This window comes from Leptonotus elevatus, chromosome 9 (assembly GCF_054856555.1).
Source record: "Leptonotus elevatus isolate MCC_2025b chromosome 9, RoL_Lele_1.0, whole genome shotgun sequence".
NCBI classification, from domain to species: Eukaryota; Metazoa; Chordata; class Actinopteri; order Syngnathiformes; family Syngnathidae; genus Leptonotus; species Leptonotus elevatus.
The window spans coordinates 11,777,666-11,798,679 of record NC_141247.1 but is presented as its reverse complement, the minus strand read 5'-3'; the positions used below and the strand labels follow the sequence as shown (position 1 = coordinate 11,798,679).

Here is a 21,014-nt window from a genome sequence, read left to right as displayed (position 1 = left end):
GATGCAAATCCAAAGGGAATCGTTGCGAGTAGTGTTCGTTGACAAGCTGCCTGCCAGGATAGTTCACTGACATTATCCACTTACAGTAAGAGCTCAATGAAATTATTATCAAAGTGTACAATTCTGTCAATTTGAAGTTTTTGGTTGGTGCTTAGGTAATGGTAATAGGTAATACGATCTTAGAACTAGATGTAGGCAACTTCAGGGTTTTGTGTGGAGTGAGCATCTCCCTGTGCTCGCGTGGATTTCCTCCAGCTACTTCGGCTTCCTTTCACATTCCATCAACGTGCTGCATTGTAGACTCTATTGTCCAGTCCTAATGAGGACAAATGGTGATGGACGGATAGATGGACGGTAAAAAAAAAGTATGTTCTTTTTCCGGGGGGGGAATGGCAGTTGTGGTTGCCAGAGAAATTCTGTAAAAAAATGTTTTTTAAAAATACAGTGCAAATGTAAACAACTTTACAGAACAACCAACAGCCTCAGAGTTGCAAGACAACCATTCTACCACTGAGCCATGCCACCCTGTTAAGTTATCAGCAAAGGACTGTTGAATGTACAAGTTTAAAAAGATTACATTTTTAGGATATGTAATATACAAGTTGTTCTGTAAAGTTGCTTATATTCGCACAGTATTGTTTTTTTTGTTTTTTTTGCAGAATTATTCTGGTAACCACAACTGCCAGTTTTTTCTGTAAAACAACATAATTTTTTAAAAGTGTACTGATAAATTAATAATTAGGTCAAAAGTATATCAATTTTAAATGAACATAATACATTTAGTTTAACCTTTAGATTCACATGGTTTTACTCTATATCTAAAGATTAATATCTATAATATGGCTTTGTAAAATGCGTGTTTCTTTTGTCATAAACAAAATGTACCTACTGACAAATGTAACCTACTGACAAAAAGTGTTATTCTAACACTGCTATGATGTCATTTTAACTGTATCCCAATGTTTATGTTTTACAGTTTATCTGTGTTAAAATTACAGTAATTTGTGAATTCTCCCCCCCAAAAATGATATTTTTAACATGTTCTTACAACAGTTGTGTTTGGTTCAGAGTTTTAAAACATTGATGTAAATTGCGCAATGCTTAGTTTTTGTATTTTTTTATTTTATTTTTTTACGATTTTACAGAAATTCACTGTTAATTCCACAAACATTTTTTACATTATGGATGGATGGACGGACGGACGGACGGACTACATATAGGTTATGAAACTAAAAAGTCAAATTCTGACTTTGGATGCCTTTTTGATTACAGTATTGAGGGACAAAACTTGAAATGCTTTAAACTCATAAAAGCGCATTGACATGGTAAGAAAAGCCAAGTTAAAAATATGAGCAACATAGATGTGAAAAGTGAATTCCTATGGGGCACATGGCATCGATTCAGCTGAGGTAGAAGAGTAAACGAGAGGTCACTTGAGCTTGGCCTGCGTTTCTAGACATTTGAACATGACAAGCTTTCACATTCTTTCACCCTCAGGCTTGCAGCGCACACTGCACACATCCCCCCTGTCGTATCTCTGTCTCCTGTCGTTATGGCGTTCCAGATTCACGATAATGAGCGTAACAAAGTCAGCCCTGGGCAGGGGCGCATCGCATATTAAACCTGATGGAAAGGTAATGGGACGGATCAGTATGTGCACATAAATGTTGCATAACACCTGAGGCCAAGGGCTCGCCGAGCTTTTGCACGGTTGGATGATTCACTGTGCTTTGAGGGGTAAAATAACAGGTCTGGTTAAAGTTGGGGGAGAATGTTGTGCTGTTCCGCGTTGAAAATCAAACCGAACTACCTTGTTGAACCGTCATTGTTAGCGTAACATGGTCGCTTAGGGAGTTTGTTCTTTTCTGTGCATGTGCCAGGTTTGTACAACTCTGCTGACAGCTGGATGATTGTGCCCAACATCAAGCAGAACCACTACACGGTGCACGGCCTGCAGAGTGGCACGCGCTACGTCTTCTTCGTCAAGGCTATCAACCAGGCAGGAAGCCGCAACAGTGAGCCGGCACGCCTCAAAACCAACAGTAAGTCATGTGGCGCTTAAAAGTCTTGTTTTTGCAAAAGTAAGTAATCCAAGGTCACCATGGTAATGAACACCAAATGGTTCCTTCTATTCCAAGGCTGAGCACTGTGTTGAAGAATACAGAGTTAAAAACTCGAGCCATGTAGCTGATTCGGGATGTTAAATTGCAAGAGTAGTTCAGCGAAGCTTAAATGGAGTTGATATGATGACGACTCTGAGCGCCTGTCAGCAGCCGAGCTGCCGCATTGAGGATTAACCGTAATCTGAACACACTGCTGAGTAAAACAACATGAAACGCAGAAAAAATGTTGTGCTTGAAGCCACTTCAAAGTTTTTCAGACCTTTCTTTAAATAGCAAAATAAATAACTTTTTCATTGCAGAGAAACCTCTAAGGCCAACAACATTTTGTTCCACTGGTTGAGCTCAGATACGTTTCGATACATTGGAACTCAAATACAAATCCTATAAGGAGTCGGACTGCATTTATTTATTTATTGTAATAAATCAAAGGTCTATTTATCAAGGTCGGTCAGGTCACATGCAATAATACCGTAATTTAATATATATATATATAAATATAATTTTCATTCAAAACCACAAAAATACCAAATTAAATGTCATTTCAGTTTTGACTTGAATTAAAATAAATATATTTTGTATTTTTATTTAATCTTTTTTTTTAATCCAAGAAATTTTGCTTTGCTTCACAAGTGTGTATTATTTAAAAGTATTAGATTGGTCTACAAAATCAAAATAAGTGAAGAATGCAGTAGCAATCCTTTCAGCATTTTTGACAACTCTCAAAACAATATGTTGATTTATTAAAATATTTCCAATTCAGTATGCTTGAGTCAAAGGTGGTTCCAATTTTACATGATGCAGTTAAAGGCAAAATATTCTACACCTATTTGATGCCCCTTCCGCCTCATCTCTGTGTGAGATGCTGCTATCTGTCATGTTCAGTTTAAATCATCACTTTTAGTTTAAAATCTTCCTCCAAACACCTTCTCCCTGTGGGATGTCCTCCTACTTTTTTTTTCTTTTTTATACAGCATTAAAGGGGATTAGAGTGCCAGTGTGATGCGGGTGTGACATGCAAACAGGGAACATTTAGAGGTTACATTTGGGCTACCTTCTACTTTGTGTCAATGATGTGCATCATTGTCTGGCCACAATAAAAATAAAAATAAAAATAAAGCACTGTTGCAGTTGAAAAAAATGAAAAGTATTGAGATGCATATCTCATCCTACGAAGACTTTCGTATGCTTCCAGTTCTGTCAGAACATTATTGTTCTAGCATGACAAAGGTCCATAAAGGCATACTCAAATGAGTTAATGTGGAAGAACCTGACCAGACTAGATGCCACATACTTGAAGATAGTCATTTTCAGCCTCACTCTTCAGTTAATGCCATGATGTATTTTATAACTCACTATCGAAATGCATCTAGAAAGACCTGCAATAGAGGCCGCCACTGCAGTATAATAAAACAACCTGGTAATAAAGGTTTGCTTTATTAGTATTATAACGGTTGGTCTTTATTAAAATGGCCCCAGAGACTACATTTACTTTTGGGCTCACATATATTTCCATCGTCTCAAATAGATTTTCTTGAGTGTCTAGTAAAGTCGGTCGCATAAAATAATTCCATAAGATTTCGGAATATTTATACTATAAGTGTTGAGTGCTGCAGTACAATCAAACACACTGCTTAAAGTTGAGTGTGCGTAAGTAGCAAATGCAAATTCAATGTGTGAGCGTTGTGAGTTACAGACTTTGTGCTGTATTTCATTTTAATGGGGAAAATAATGTTTGTTTTACAGTTTATTTTTAGATGTCCTCCGTGAAAATGAATCAGGCCATATGGCAACATAAATAAATGATGCTGTTATTTTTTCATTAAAAAAAACTCTGTAATCATGGTTAGTTAAGAGGCAATATGCATTGTTCAAGTTTGACCTTCAGTGTTTTCCGAATATAAGGAGATGACACAGATATAACTCTTTTTGACTGGTTTGTTTTTGTCAAATTGGATTTGTTCTGTCTCATGCCGGGTGTTAATCTCTTCACTTTTATCCCTGGCACGCTGTCCTCTGATCCTCTGGGCTTTGACATACGATCTCGTTGTGCCCTTTTCTTCAGCTCATCCTCCCACTCTTGCAACCATCTGTTACTTTAGCTTGGAGGAAACACTTTCCATGTCAGAACCTTGGGTCTTATGGCAAAGAGATGGTTAGGAAATATTTTTACAGGCTACTGTAGCTAGATTTTCAAGTTTAGCTTAACCATGCCATTAAAGACCAACTGCATGGAGAAATGTGCATTAGATATTTTTCCAATACCCAATATTGTGTTTTGATCCGATGTTGGTATCAATCATCACTTTGACAGTGTAGTTGTGTTCTACTGTGTTAACAATCCCAAAAGTGCCAGAATAAGTTGTTTACCATTTAATCCGTCTATGATGTAGGTCACTTTTTTACTCTTGGAAAGCAGAAAAGGTCCAATTCCAGGTCTCGTGCAACACAGTTGACTTGATTGAAACAACACTTTAAACCATGTTGTTGTTACACTCTAAAGGCTTTCACCGGCTTTTAGGTCACTCCAGCCTCAAACAGTGAAACCTGACCGGGGCCTAATGCAGCACCCTACTATTGTTGATAAAAGTTTCACTGCGCTTTAAGGTACTCACCGCTAAAAATGTGTCGCGGCATTGCAAAGCACGTATGAATTAAGTATGACAAAGGGGAGGGACGATAATTGTGACCTTTTACCGCTGTGACCCGTACTTCTCCATTTACCTCACACTGGCCCTCCATTCTCATTCTAAAGTGGCGTGAGAAACCTCTAAATGGAGGAGAAGAATAAGAAGGTGGATGACAGGAAGAGTGAGAGGAGAGTGCACTGAAGACACCAAATAGCTCTTTGCAGGGACGAGTGTCTGCAGACATGAGTGCCCTCAATCTTCTGCTCTATATCCATGAATCCAGTCCAGTCCTCAGTCAGAAAATACACCCAGCTACGCCATATGAGGTGTGTCAGAAAAGTTCCAGGACTGGCATCACATAAGATGTACAGGATCTTATTTCGTAGACGGCATTTGGGCGTCTTAACGTGTGCCGGGGCAAGCTTAGTTTAGGGAATTTGGCAGACTGCTCTGCGCCTACCAGCAGACTGAGGGTGTTTAAGCGCACCTTACAATTTGTTGGCATAGAGTAGACTAATCTTTAGACCAGCTAAAAGCAGGTCTAAGTTGTGGCGCAGATGGTGTTATGCAATTTTGGTGAATTTCATTAATGCAAAGGCCGACAGATTATGAGCTCCACGGACTTGTATGGTGGATGCCGTCGTATTTCATTCATGACTATGGCAACATTGTGCACCGAACGCATTATTCGATCTTGATCTGAATTGAGTTCAGCAAACTGATTTTAAAGTGAATGAAAGGAGCCACTTTCATTGGCTGCATGTCGGACGTTTTAACTCCCACCACGATGCAACTACCCGTTCCCAGGTGTGTGCACTTCTACCTACATAACAAAAGAAAGAAAACTCCACCCGTGCACAGTTGTGCTAGACTTGCACTGGGCGGGAAATCAGGCCCGTACAAGTTTTCCACTCCTGGAGTACGTATAACGCCGTTTCTAGCACGCCTTGTGCAGTCCTGGAAGGATTCTTCTGGGATCATCCCCAGCTCCGTTTTCACGACCTGTTTAATGTCATCCACGTCTTCAGAACCGATCCCCTTGATGGCCCCTTTGAGCTTGGTAAGTTAAAAAACAATCACTGGTTGGGTTGCTAGGGAATTTGTTCCAGCACGATGATGTTCTTCTCATCCACCAGGAACTGTCAGGCGTTCAGGTTCATTGTGAGCAGGCGCGCCACATCTATCATCTCATTGAATGAAGTCCTCTCTTTGTAGATTTGCTGTTTAATATTCTGGCCAACACGGAAGGGGACGGAATAGAATATATCATTTGTGACATCAATCCTTGGACTGTTTGTTACACCTCATATCATAAATTAATGGTACAGTATGTATTATGCCTCACATTCTCATTAGTGACTTTTCACTTTTCTCTCAAGGTACCATAAACACATCAGAAAAGTTTGTGAAGAACAGATGAGTGATATAAGCATCTCTGCTGTAATTCACTTGAATTGTTATGCTCCATTTGAACCCTTCCACTAAAGGCGAGCTGGAAACAAAATCGCAGTCATTATTTTTGGGTTTAAATCACCATATTTTGGGCATGAAATTAAATTAAGCTAACATCTGAGCACGGCACAACTTAATTAGAGCGCCTGCTAACGAGACAAGAACTACTTTCATCCAGACACTTTTTTCATTTGAGTCTGTCTGTTAATGAGCGGTCTGTCTTTCTGTCGTGTTGCTTAATTCATATCAGTAATAAACAAAGTCATGAATTTAGACGGTTGTGGACACATCTCTGCCGCCTAGTGCTGAGTGCTACAGGTCAGTGGCTATCCGGCCATGCAGAATAGGAAGCATACATTTTCGTCACGTCTAGCGTGGATGGACGATCGGTGGAAATCCGATAATAGAGGATGTACTTTTTATTTGTCTTCAGCTCACAACCGCAAAAAAATGCTGATTCTCAAAAATAGATTGTTGCTAAGAAAATGACTTGATTGTATGCGTCTGCATGTGCGTGAGTGGCAATATGTGTTTTCTTGCCCCCCAAATGTGAGCTCCTACCTTGAGTAAGCCTGAAAACCAGTCTGAAAATATCATGCGTCAAAGTGCCTGGGGGGTACACACATCTCTTTAGTTCCTCTCAAAGAGACTGCGATAATATTTACCCAGCATGCATCCCTCATAACAGACGTCAACCGAACTCACAGGCCTTTAGGTAAACAGATGAAGGAAGAGGAGATGATGGCAATGGTTATGAAGTGCTGAGGGAGAGCGCAAGACAAATATTTCATTTCATATTTCTGGCACGGGTGCAGAATGCATTCCTCAAAGAAATTTGGCGTTTTTACAAGTGTGTGAGACTTAATATTGTAGTCACTATGTCATGGTTGGCACTATGAGCTTATCACAGTACAGTTGGTTTGAGCGTATCATAATATGTTGTGGTTCATATAGCACTTGAGTGCATAATTCAAACTGCTTTTTTTAGGTTGAACTCATTTTCATTTAACGCCAGACGATTTCATTTACAAAATATATCACACTGCAAGTTTTTCAACCAGGACCCAATCGAATGAAGTTGAATTGAAATTGCTTTTTGAATCCCCCAAAAGAGGACTCTTTTGTTTATGTCCTATTTTCTCCATCAGTCAGTCTTTTATGTGTTTAACAGTAAAGCCCTTCCAGTCTGTAACAATGCACTGCTTCAAGGCAGCCCCACAAAGAACAGCTATCACATGGGTAGACGGTTTGAAATGTCTTTAATTGGTCCACGGCCTCACAGCAGAATGAAAGCAAACTGCTGGTTGCCTCCATTTGTTATAAAGCGTTTGATAGGAAAGTGAACATGTACTTACAATCCTCAGTAAATCATAACGGGTAAGTTTCTAATTCACAGCCCTTCACTTACTGGAGTGCAGTTGTAACAATTAGAAGAACCCTAAAGCAGACACATAGTGTAGAAAAAGTTGGTAAAAATATTTTCCCAAAATAAAGTTCTACTCAAGAGTAGATATATTATGTTAATACAAAATAAGAAAATTGGTAATATAAGATGCTACCAAACGAAAATGTTTCGGACGAGTGGGGAAAAAAAGTCATTTACAAAGTCCAAAGAAAATATTTGATATACATAAAGCACTAGAGAAGAACAGATTTCAAACAAACAGCGACTTAAAGGAGTAGTTTGATAGGATTACTAGAAAAACAACAAAATTTCTACCAAAATTCTTGGTAGAAACAAAAGGGACGAAAAAGCATCCAGCTAGGAGCAGAATCCAAAAAGGGAGCGAGACAATGCAGCAGAACAAACGGCAAGAGCCAAAGACATGGGAATGATCTGGCGGCCTCCGAGTGTGGCCGCAGGTCGAATGACTTGGAGCCGATTGCCAGTTGCCCCAAGGTGCACGCCTCCTTGTTCGACTCCTCCCTGGGCCGACAAGGGGAAACAAAACAAAACATAGGAAGAGCCAATTGACCGGGGGAAAAAAACATACAAAAACAACTCAAGAGTGGATCATGGAAACAATTAATTAGGGCTGCGTATTGATTCAAATTTTCTCATTTGATTTGATTTCAATTCACAAGTTCAGTTCGATTCAGATTTTTTTTTTGTATTCACTTCAATCCGATATTGGTTAATTATGGAACATTAATTCTTCTTAAATATTAAAGAAATGATCAAATCCCACAAACATTCAATTCAATTTTGCGGAGGCAATAACTGGTTTAATAATTTGGTTTATTAATGAAAGTAACATGTTATAATCACTTAAGTGCTACACAAACATTGACATCACTAAAGATAAGATAACAATATTTTCATAATTCAAATTCAATACAGTAATTTCTGGACAACTAGCGGATACTTTTTTCACTTGCATTTGACCCTGGGCTAATACAAAGGTGCGGCTTATCCAACAGATCACAAGGGGGCGCATTATAAAGGAAGCACAAGAGCATCAGGCAGAGCAAATCAAACCAAGTGTGCCCAAATACAGTAGGAGAGACAGAACAAGAGCGAGACAATTTGCACCCTCATTATAGAAAATAAAGTAGCGGGAACCCGGTGCGGTAACATTAAACACTTGCGGCTTACAGTCGGGTGCGGCTTATATGTGTAGTATTCCCCAAATTTAGCTAGCGCGGCTTATAGTCTTGGTACGCCTTGTAGTCCAGAAATTACTTTAATTATAAATATAAAGTAAAAACATTCTGAATTGTCTTAAAGTGCAATAAGTTAGGTCTTTCAATCTTGCAGAGATTTTACATGTAGTTTTCACAATAGTGTCGGCCAGAACCTTTTCTAGGATTTTAAGACGGCCAATTGTCATTGCACTTTGGCATTCCAGATGTGAAGGATAATTGATTGTTAGAAATTCATTTCGACAGAATGTTTACTGATAAAAGCTACTTTTGTCACTATCCCATGGAGGTCTCAGAGAAAGTGGGCGTGCGTTTAGTCTGGAGTGGATCTGCTCCTAATGACGTCAAACAGTGCCAACAGCTCGTTTTCTCAGGTTGGGAGGGGCTGTTGCTTGGAGAGCAGAATAACCTAGAATTTCTCATAGAGGTGCAAATGGAGGAAAACACCACTTCGGTGATGTTTTTGGTGAGGAGTTAGCATTTTAACATGGCTTAAAGCTCCAAAAAGTTGTTTTTTCACGTTGCTATCCCTTTAACTCTTTTACCACCAATAACATCAATTGACGTCAATTACGTGGGTGAGGGGGTTCTCAATAGGCAGTGCAACGTCTTGTGCAGCGCTGGTTTGTGAATGGGGTGGGAACATCCAAAAACACCCACTAACTATGGCCAGCAGATGGCAGCATTGTGTCTCTTTTCAATGGCTCCCCAATAGAACGTTTTGAAGGATGACGTGAACGATCAAAGTGTTTGTCACATTAAATCTAATTCACAGAGCGTCACTAAACAAAAAATATTAGTGTCAAAGTCACTGGTGTGCAGAAAATGTGTCTTTTCACAAAAAGCTTGTTTTCTCCTTATTTTTTTTTCCTTTTTCGCTTGATTACACACAAATGACCTATTTTCAAATGGTGATTACTAAAGAACAGAATAAGGTAGAAAATTCTAATGAAAGAATGGAATCCAATCTCTCATATGGTATCCACCATATCTGTCTAGTCATAGCACACAATATTCTGTTTGCCTTGAAAGAAGAGTGAAAATGCTCGAAATCATCTGGCACTTTTTTTTGGGATAACGTTTGGTAAAAGAGTTAACCATTGAAAACAACAAACTTGCTCGGAACCTACCGGCATCTCAAAGAAACATCTTCATGAACTTGTGTTTTGTGTTTGATTTGTGCCGGTTCAAGTCACGCGTGTGTTTGTCCTCCCGTTTCTCCCCTCCAACCTCAGTCGGCCCGGGCTCTCAGCAGTCGGCCCCTGGAAAGCCATGACAGAGGGCCCCAGTGTTTGCAAGAGGCTGCGCTGGCAGCGATAAGCAGTTCAAAGAAGCGAGCGCATTAATGTAATTGGCTGCCAGCAGCACATTGGCCTCGTCCTCTCACATCCACAAGCGGTTTCACTCAGCAGGCGGATTATTGGAGGCGAGTGCGCGCGAGAGGATGAGATTGAGGGGACGGGGGAAAGAGAGATGAAGGGAAGGACACAGAGAGCGAGGGAGTCTGAAGCGAGGGGGGGGGGGTGCTCATTGTGTCTCATTAAGCCGTGGGAGGCTGAGGGAGCCAACCAGCTAGAGGTGTCAGAGTTAAATGTCAGGTCTAAGAGGGATGCAGCTGACCTCCTACAAGTTTACAGTGACAATCTTCAGACCCGAATTATCCCCTCAAATTTGCCCCTCTAACTGTCTCTCACCTCTTTTGCCCTCTCAGTTTTCCACACGTTTCACCCAAATTGCTGCTGCTATTATGTGAATGCTACTAATACTCGAGCATTAACTACATGGAATGGAGCTCGGAAGAACAAGACCTCCGCCAAGTTTCAACTGTCAACAAAAGTGGGGGAAAAAAAGAAAAGTTAATCCTAGTGAGAGAGGGCAAGTGGTTCATAAAATGGATGGATGGGTGGATGGACGGATGGACAGGAGGATGGATGGACAGATGGATGGACGGATGGATGGACGGATGGATGGACGGATGGATGGACGGATGGATGGACGGATATACAGGCGGATGGCTGGATGGACGTTTTTGTGTTCAATGCCAAACTTCAAAAATGTATGTGTGCAATGATTCCATGGTATCACCTCAAAGCAGAACCAGAATCCAATCAATGTCATTCTTAAGTCACCCAAATCCCTTCTGGTTTATATTTCTATTCCCCAATTTTGCCATAATGGTGTGATGTATGTTTTGTACTTTTTGTTCATCTCATCATTACATCTGTGAGACGTCATCTCCACAGTCGCACGTTTTCTGTTCAAATTGCCAACCGAGTGCAATGGAATAGTTGCAAAATGATGGCAGCATTTCCACCGTTCCAATTCTGCTAAAAGTTTCCTTCTGCTAATTCTCAAGGTTGTGTGATGGCAGGCGCAGAGGAGGGAGGATGCTGGCTGCCTTCCTTCACTCTCACGAAATGTTTTCACAAAGGCTGCAAGAAGCTTTGAAGTTTCAGCCGCGCTTCCCTTGTATTGCAAATAACTTTCCCTTATGTATCTCCTTGAGTTCCCCGCAAACACTTCTCACTTCACTTTTTGTTCATATTTGCCTGCCATAAATTCTTCTCCGTCAGCTCCTGGATTGTCCACACCATTGAGCGATATAGACGAGATAGGAATGGCCCTGCACTCTCACTGTCATATTGAATTAGTGGGGCAAGATCTGTGAAGTGTTGCATTTTTTTTTTTTTCCTGTGAGAGTCCAGCTCCTGATAATAACAGTTGACTGGTTCTTCAAACTGCCTTTCTGATGCATCTGGAGCAAGAAGGTCACTGTAGATTCAGAAAATGGAGGATGTTGGCGCATGGCCATTGATTGATCAGTGTTCATTTTTAACAAACTTTGGACGTTTGACGGTCTTTAAAAGTTCAATGCATTCATTCATGAGTTCATCTATTCACTTTAAGGTCAACCCTTGACTTTTCCAAGATCTCTTTGCACATAAACTTAATATCACAACATAGTCAGTGATTACTTGAACTGTGATTTGTAACACAATGCAGTGTTCCTGTGCATATCTGCGGTTGACGATATATATATATATATATATATATTTTTTTTTTATATATATATATATTTTTTTAACTAATCCTTAATTAGTCACTGAAAAACTCGTGCTCAGGCTTAAGCGCTAATATGAAAGTAGGAAAGTCGGCAACATATGAAAGGACACCAGACAGACAGGAGTGAGGTCAAAAGGCCACAAGCTTAATTTCTCCCAATCAAAAATACGTTTATGGCCTCTTTGGCCCATTAGTCTTATGATTCTTGCTTTGGGTGTGAGAGGTCCTGGGTTCAAATCCCGGACGATCCCCCAAATATGTTGCAGCCTCTTTGGCTCATTAGTTACTAGTCGTATGATTATTGTAGAGATGTCAAGACTATCCATCTATTTTCTCTACTGCTTAATCGACAAGTAATCAATTATCAAATTAATTGACAACTATTTTAATCATTGAGTCATCGTTAGGAGCTTCTTTTTTTTTTTTTATTGTCCAAATCCTCTGATTTCAGTATATCAACAATAATTGTTCACTGATTATCTTCTGTGTTTTTTCAAAATAAGACATTTACAAACATGCGTTTTTACTTTGGAAAAGCTTGACCGAACCCGGTATCATAGTACAATATCACTGGTTAATAAATAGTAATCGGGGGGGGAATGCTTTAGTAACAGACTTAAATGATAAATTAAAATGAATCCAATTAGTCGATTAATCGATTCTAAAAATATTTCATAGCAACAGCACTAGATTCTTGCTTCAGGTGCAAGAAGTCACGGGTTCAAATATTTCGCCTTTTTTGTCTCAGTGAGGTCAAATGCCACAAGCTTTATTTTGACCAATCAAAAATAAGTTTAAACTTAACAAAAAGGACAGGAGACCCTGACCATAAGGAAAATAAGTGGGGCCAACATTAATTGAAGATCGTCGGATCCAGCGTTGTCCACCTAACCTAAGAAAAGGCAAAAAACAAAATTAACACATGGGGCCCAGAAAATGCGTACTCACCACCCCCATAGTCACTAACCGAACCCAGGTGAGACCAGGTCATCGAGAAGCAAGGCCCCACGTAACGCTGAACCGCCCCAAAAATGCCAAGCAGAACGCTGGGTTATGCTCACTGCCGTGTGATGTATTGACAGGTCAACCTTTCAAACTGGATCCCAAAACGGCGCACAAGAAGCTACGTCTGTCCAACGACTGCCTGACCATGGAGAAGGACGAGAGCTCCCTGAAGAAGAGTCACACCCCCGAGCGCTTCGGCGGAACGGGCTCGTACGGGGCCGCCGCTAATGTGTTCATTGACAGCGGGTGTCACTACTGGGAGGTGCTGCTGGGAGCGTCCACGTGGTGAGAAACACACACACCTCGCCAAACATGATTATGAGTGCATTATATAAGCCTGCGAGGAGGTTTGGCGAAGTGAAATCTTTCTTCTGGGAGTTTTAATCCAGAGCGCAACAGCACACTGTGTACTCTTATCCTAATGATATTCTTAGCACTAATTGGCTCTGAAGTAGACCACTTCCTGCAGGAAGCACCCAAAGGGCCTCTGTCTGTCTCGTGTGTCCTCAGCATGAGGTAGCTCGACTATGCAAGTAATTAAGGGGGACGCCGCTTCTCGACGCATTCTCAAACGCGCCTTCTTCCCCTTCCCCGCAGGTATGCCATTGGCGTCTCGTATAAATCGGCGCCTAAAAACGAATGGAGTGGCAAAAACTCGTCGTCGTGGGTGTTCTCGCGCTGCAACAACAACTTTATGGTGCGCCACGATGGCAAGGATATGCTGGTGGAGGCCAGCCTGCAGCTGCGCCGTCTGGGCGTCCTGCTGGACTACGACAACAATTCACTGTCCTTCTACGACGCCATGAACTCGCATCACATTCATACCTTCGAGATCTCCTTCCTCCTGCCCGTCGTGCCCACCTTCATGATCTGGAACAAGTCGGTCATGATCCTCTCAGGGCTTCCCGTGCCGGATTTCGTGGAGGGCATGTCTCTGGATCACCAGGAGCAACAGCAGCAGATGGGCCTGTGCCGACAAGAGTCTCCATATTTGACCGGGATGAAGAGCTGCCACTGATTGGACGGTAGAAGAGTCGTATCCTTGCCGGTGATGGGCTGATCCATGTGGTTAGTGACTGCTGCGTCCAGAGAGGGCGTCATTACTTTCTCAAGTGGAAAAAATGTGCACGCCACTCTGGAAAAGGTTCAGTCCTTAGTTTGAGGTCGTCAACCGTCCATCAGAGGTTGGCTGACGTTTACATCCCAAACTCACTCAGTACGTTTACATGGCATTCCTGAATGTTTTATTGAATCGTTTCATTTCACAGTTGAAACTGACTTCAAGTTTCTACTTCACTACGTGCGTGCAAAGCTGTAATTGAGAGGAAATAAAAGTCCATGTACACTAGGGATAGGCCGAGACGATTATCGGTGCCGATATTTGACGTTTTAGCGACATCTGCCTCTTTTACAAATCTGAATGCTGATAAATTCTCTCTGAGTGGCGAATGTTTGCAAACTTAGTGGATTTTGTAGGAATAGACCGATTATCAGCTGGGCCGATTATCTGTGCCAATATATGGCATCTTGACAAATATCGGCATCGGCCTTTTTTACGAATCTGAAGGCCGATAAAGCTGGCATCTGACTGAGATGAATGGTTGGGAACGTAGCAAATTTAGGTTCTTCATCAGGATTTGTAAGATGTTCACAGACAGTTTTACTTGTCGCAAAGAGATTTCAAACCAATTCAGACAATTTTTCATTGTCTGCGAAGATCTGTTGAAACTTTTTACGGACCCCAAATTAGCTACATTCGCACGCATTTGTCGCTCAGTGAGATACAGGGAATTTGTCATTTATGGATTTATTCAAAATTCCAGTTTATAAAATGATGCTGACACTGGGAACGCCCTACACTTTTTATTTTTAAAAATTGAAGAAAAGTTATGTTGAAATTTTGGAAAACTTTATCTACTGTAGAAAATGTTAGGGAAATATTGACTTGCATAAATTTTAATTTAGTGCAGTTAAAAATATATATTAAACAAAGCTGTCAATTTTTTATATGTTTAAAATTAAAAGAAAAAGTAAAATTTTAAAATGTTGACGCTAATATTTTCTTTTTTACTGCAAATGAATATCGGCTTAAAATATTGGTTATCGGCCTCCTTGACTACGATAATCGGTATTGTATCGGCCTTGAATAAACCATAATGGTCTATCACTAGAATTTTGGGTTTTCATCAGGGTTCGTAAAAGGTTGCAAAGATGTTCACAGTTTTCTTGTCAACAAAGCTGCCTATTTTCTGTATGTTTGAAAAGTTGTTTTGACAAACACTTTTTTTTTTTTTTGATGGTAATCATTTACTGCAAAAGAATATCGGCTCCAAATATCGGTTATCGTCCTTTTTGCCTACTAATAATCAGTATTGGCATCGGCCCTGAAAGAAACATATCAGTCTATCACTAATGTACCCATACAGCATAACATTCTTCATCATTTTTCAAAGTCCGACTGTAACATGACTGACACGCACGCAACAATACACATTGTACACACTGCAACTCAGCACATAAATTGTTAGCTTTGACTTTCCATTGCAGGCCATTTACTGGTCCTGTGTGAATTGCAATTTTTTTTTTTTTTTTAACAGCACATCTAAAAACTTTTTTGTAGCCTATGTTAACGTACTGACTGAAAAGGGTTTGCTCCATCGGGCAGGGTCATCTTTTCTTGACCTATTATGGTCTTCCTATTTGCTTAGTTTCTTCCAGATTTCAATCCAAGCAGAAGTCCAAGAGCGAGAATTGACCAATGGGATTAGTCGAATATATTTTGTGTTATAATTTACCCAAAACAACAAATATCACTGATGTTGCACCCTCACAATCTACTGTAAATGACTTTTCCTTGACGATACGCTTGGAACTGACCCGGTAGTCTTATTTGCATAAGAGGGTCAATTTTTGCATTATGTGACAACTGAACTTGTATAATAAGAGTTTTATTGAAAAGGTCAAATGTTATTTATGACAGAAGTTTACTTTTATTATTAATCCTAACATATACAGGAAACACTATTTCATAACACTTGACTTCCCCTCTATTGGTGTTTACTGTGAGTAGGTGCCGTGACAACTTGACTGTCCTCCACATTGCTACTTCCCAAAGACATTATGTTGTGGTTTTTAAATCACATAAATTATTGATAAAGACGTTGGTGTTTTCCACAAAAAAAAAGATCACTTTATAATGATTGTGGAAAGGGGTCGATTTTACACTAACTGTCACAAAGTCACAGCATGATTGTGTTTCCCCGTCAGATGTCCACACACATGCACGCGCACACACCGTTTCATTTTATTAGGCTTGGCCTGTTTGTGATAATGCATGATAACACTGTAGGACCCGTGTTGGTTCAATGGGTGATTTCAGTAGCTCTGTCAAGTTCTACGCGTCTGTCAAATGCGGACTCGCCTGCACATTTGCTTGCAATGCACTTAGAAGTCATCTATTGCCACCCGTTCAGATCCGATTATTACATTACATCGTGGAGGGTGACAACTTTGCTCATGTTTTCAGGTAGAAGTTCTCACATGGACATCAAAATCATAACACAAACATCATAAAGTAGCTGCTGTTAATTATTGAGGAGTTGAATACACATCCAGTATTTTTTTCTCTTCTCTCTTAAAACTCATTCACTGCCATAGACGTCAAAAATTAATTTGAACTATTTCTATTAATTTTACATTTTTTTCCACTTTTGTTAACAAAAAGTATGAAAACCTTGAAAAAAATTATTTTGCACATTTAAAACAAATATAAAATTTGATATTAATCGGGAGTTAACTAGTGAAGTCATGCGATTAATTACAATTAAAAATAAAAATAAATTATCACCTGATGCCCCTAATTTTGAATAATCTTTATTAAAAAAATAATAATAAAAAAATTTAAAAAAGAAAAGATTATTCAAAATTAGGGGCGTAAGGCAATTAAAATTTGTCATCGTACTTAATCGCTTGACTTGCCTAGTTAACTCACAATTTTATATCTGTTCTAAATATACACTAAAAAAAAACTTGGTTTTCATGCTCTTGTTAACAAAAGTGGGGGAAAATAGAAATTGTTTAAATGAATTTTTGACGTCTATAGCCGTCAATGGCAGTGAATGAGTTAACAATGGAGAAGTAGTCAAATACTTCACTTGTAGCCTCAACAAGCAGTGCACATGCATTGTTTTCACATGAGTTTCATAGGAAATTTACATGATGTCTTGCACTTTGTAATGTTTAAAGCATTAGCTACCGGTATATCCTGGCTCTGATAGAATGACAGACTTCCACCAAGGCCAAACAATTTTAACATGGCAGTGCAGCTCATTTTGTTGGAAAAATCCTCATGCTGGCAAATTTAGCACACCAGCCTTGTACTGTAGGTGGGCCTATGCACATTGCAGTCGGTGTTAACTATTCTGTAGCATTAAAAAAAAAATAGGGGAGACCGGAGCTTGTTGTCACGCAGGTTAAGTTGTCACATTGCAGTTATCTTCTCCAGAGGACGCAACTAAAAGAGTAGAAAACTAGTTTCCTATATGGTCAGGCTCAGAGGTTGTGTCTTGTCTCAGAAGAGGATAGCACAATATTCACTCATGCAAACCCAAAAACGTATAAATACGTTTTTAATACTTTGCCCTTCATTTCCGAAAACATATTTATATGGTTGTTTTAATGCTATTCACATACAGAAGACTTTCATACAGCTTCTGACATGAAGAGGCCGCTTAAAGCAATGGTAATTATTAGGAAAAAATGGCCAGCAGGTGGCAGCAGAGTATAAGAGATCAGTCAGGTCCATGTTGCTCTTTTTGCCAGTGTTTTCAACAGGTTTGTGAATAATGATGAAACTTAAGTTATATTCTAATGCTAATTGCTGCAAAAACAGAAACAGATACAAATATATTTTTTTTCCTGATAAGAGACAACAAAATATTCTGTGGACTTTGCAAAATCAGTCAAAGTACAGTAAAACAATCCAATGCATGTTGCATAACATTTTATGTCAACGTTTGCTCAATGACTCAATTGTTCAAGACCAGTGATAACATTTTCTTTGACTGACTTCAATGTTCACTTTCAAGTAAAAAAAAGGAGAGAGAGCAATGATAATTTTGTCCTTGTTTTATTAATTGCAAAATCCACCATGACATTTTACCCCGTATAATGTGACAACATACCCGATGGTGGGACAAGCTCCCGCTTTATAACTGCACACAAAATATTAGAATGACATGAATACAAAATATATACATTATATATATTTTTTTTGTTTTAGTAATTCCAAAAAATATATAAAGATGTAAAAAAGTGTGTGACAACAAGCCCCGGTCTTCCCTATATAGAGAGTTAAAGAGCTTTTTGCAGAAACAAAAAGATTTGGGTAATCGCTGTAATCGAAGGCAGCTGTGGTATAAACCTTACCTTGGGTGTTCCCATAATAAACCAAATTTACAAGGTGGAAAAATGCTGAATAGTGCAAAAAATGAATATGAAAGAAACATTTATATATTGGCAATTATCCAAGTTGGGTGTACAATACAGAATGTAATTACAATTTGTAATGACCAAATGATCTACTGGATCTCGAGCCCTACTTGGCCACAATGCAAGACTGTAATTGCAAAGTGAAATTGTGCATCAAAAAGTGATGTTTTCACTTGACCTATGCACCACGCCTCTTAAAATATTGGATCATAGGAAAATGTCTGATAATAAAGTTAACAAACCAACAGATGGTAATCAAAACTTGTATGTTATTACTTCATTCTTGGCGGAGGTAACAGTGGCAGGCCCCCCACCTCATTTTACGGCATCGACACGTTGGATATGCTGCACAAAAGGACCGTGTCGTGCCACAAAATAATACTTTTGAACAAAAGCCTGCTAAGTCCTCGTGAAAAGAAGACTTGTGATTGAAAACACAAAAGCACAGGTAGATAATACGCAGGCATTCTAATTGCAGGAATCATTTGGTCAATTTGTTTTTGAGTGTGTTGCATAAAATAAAGTTGCCACAAAATGTCCCTCATCATGCTATAAAATGGTTTGCATTGCTTTTTTCTTTCTTCGTGTTCCAAGTCAATACAGTGAAAATTACAGTGAATGATTTCCAGTAGCTAGCAAGCCTTTGCAGTGCCGTGTAAAGCCCCAGAAACATTGCAATAGATTCTCCTTCTTTTGCTTTTGTGTAACTTGGGAAATCATTTTTTACAACTCAAAAGAAGCACTTTCCTCCCCTGTTGGCATTTTTGATAAACGGCACAAAACGAGCAGGGTTGCATTTGTGAAATTAGCCAGAGAGGAACAGAAAGTAATCAATGGAGGGGAATATAAATTAGATAGAATTGTATAGCATATACAAACCCGTGTTATTTATGTGAATCTAAATCCAATTAAATGTGTGATCCCAAAACTCATTGTGGTTTTCTTTACGGTATTGACTTGATTAACTTCAGCCCATTTTGCCACTAGAATTTTAAAGGGCCGTGGACGGTGGGGTCTCGAGGCTGGTAAGTCATGCCAGCGCTAAAGGGTGAGGCATGTAGGACCGCTGGCATCAGTGACCAATCACTCCAATAAATAGCAGTGCATCGCACATGGGCAGTGACTGTTCAACCGTTAATTAATTAATTCATTAATTGTAGAGCACCAATTTGTAACCTGGTTTGCTATAAAAAAAAAAAAAAGAAACAAAAAAACAACCCTTTTTGCTTTTGTCGGGGGGGGGGCGGGATTGCCAAACCTCTGCTTTGGCAATTTGGCTGTCCCTCTTTGCTGATGGCATCGTCAAATAACGTCACCATTGGTAAACATGACCAAAAAAACTCCTAATGCCGGTTCAGAACACCGTGGAGCTGGTCAGACAAATTTGGGGATCTGAGGCAAACAAAAATGGAGGAGGAAAGTGATGAACATGGAGACAAAGTTCATGACAGGTCACAGTTGAACATTTCCACATGCCACTCGGTGGAGAGTGTCACCCGCAATGGCCCATGGAGAAGCAAAAAAATGGCCGCCTACCTCAATTGTTTGGAGGTTGACTACAGAAAACTCTTGGCGGAAAACCATGAAATCCATAAACTTATGCAGGCCACCAAGAAGATTTTTTTAAAACTATTGTACATTTAGAACAGATATAAAAATGTTATTTCATGAAGTCATGCGATTAATTACGATTAAAAAAAAATTTATCGCCTGACGCTCCGAATTTTTTAATAATCTTTTCTTTTTTTAAATCGCATCAGGCAATTTAAATGTTTTGATTGTAATTAATCGCATGACTTCAATAGTTAACTCACGATTAATCATACATTTTATATCTGTTCTAAATGTACAATTAAAACAATTCTAGGTTTTCATACTCTTGTTAACAAAAGTGGAAAAAAATAATAAACGTTGTTAAATGTTAAACTAATAGAAATAGTTCAAATGAATTTTTGACGTCAATAGCCGTCAATGGCAGCGAATGAGTTAAAAACCAAGGCTGAGCTGAACAAAACCAATCTGGAGCTGGAGAAGATTGAGAGATGGCGGAAAAGGAGTCCTGCTGGAATCCAGACAAACATCGGCTGCTGAAAGAGAGAGAAGCTCTGCTGAATGAAATGAGTCAAATGTTAGAGGATATCAAGCACTTGACCCTCAAGCTGATGGTAAGATCCCAGCAGTTTATATTGAAAAGTAACCTAAAAGCCTGAATGATGTCTTGTCTGTTTTCAGGAGCTTATGGTCAGAACATTAGAAGATGAGAAAACATTTTAGGTGGAGGAGGAGGGCAAACACAAGGGGAAGATGATTAACCGTTTTATCTCTAAAACAACGCTATAGCTACATGAGGACAAACGCCTGCGTGATGCTTTCCTAGGGTGACCAGATTTTTCTAATTTAAATCGGGACACTACAATTTCACTAAAAAGGAAACACCAGGAACTACTTGCAAGTACAACAAATGTAATCTCTAGTCCAGTGGTTCTTAACCTGGGTTCGATCAAACCCCAGGGGTTCAGTGAGTCAGTCCCAAGGGTTCGGTGGAGGTCAAGACACACACCCGACTCGCATGGTTTCTTGGCCATCATTGGCCGCAGCTGATCACGCTACA

General features: G+C 39.6%; 1 protein-coding gene across 3 annotated transcripts in view; it reads left to right on the top strand.

Annotated features, from left to right (window-relative positions):
* Positions 1-19,343, top strand: part of mid2 (midline 2) — a 113,484-nt gene extending 94,141 nt beyond the window's left edge. For all 3 annotated transcript variants that reach the window (XM_086085030.1, XM_086085031.1, XM_086085029.1), the window contains 3 exons: positions 1,881-2,042; positions 12,991-13,198; positions 13,511-19,343. In XM_086085030.1, coding sequence (XP_085941156.1) covers positions 1,881-2,042; positions 12,991-13,198; positions 13,511-13,931 — 791 coding nt within the window. In that variant the 3' untranslated portion in view covers positions 13,932-19,343. The remainder of the gene's footprint in view (positions 1-1,880; positions 2,043-12,990; positions 13,199-13,510) is intronic.
* The last annotated feature ends 1,671 nt before the right edge of the window (positions 19,344-21,014 follow it).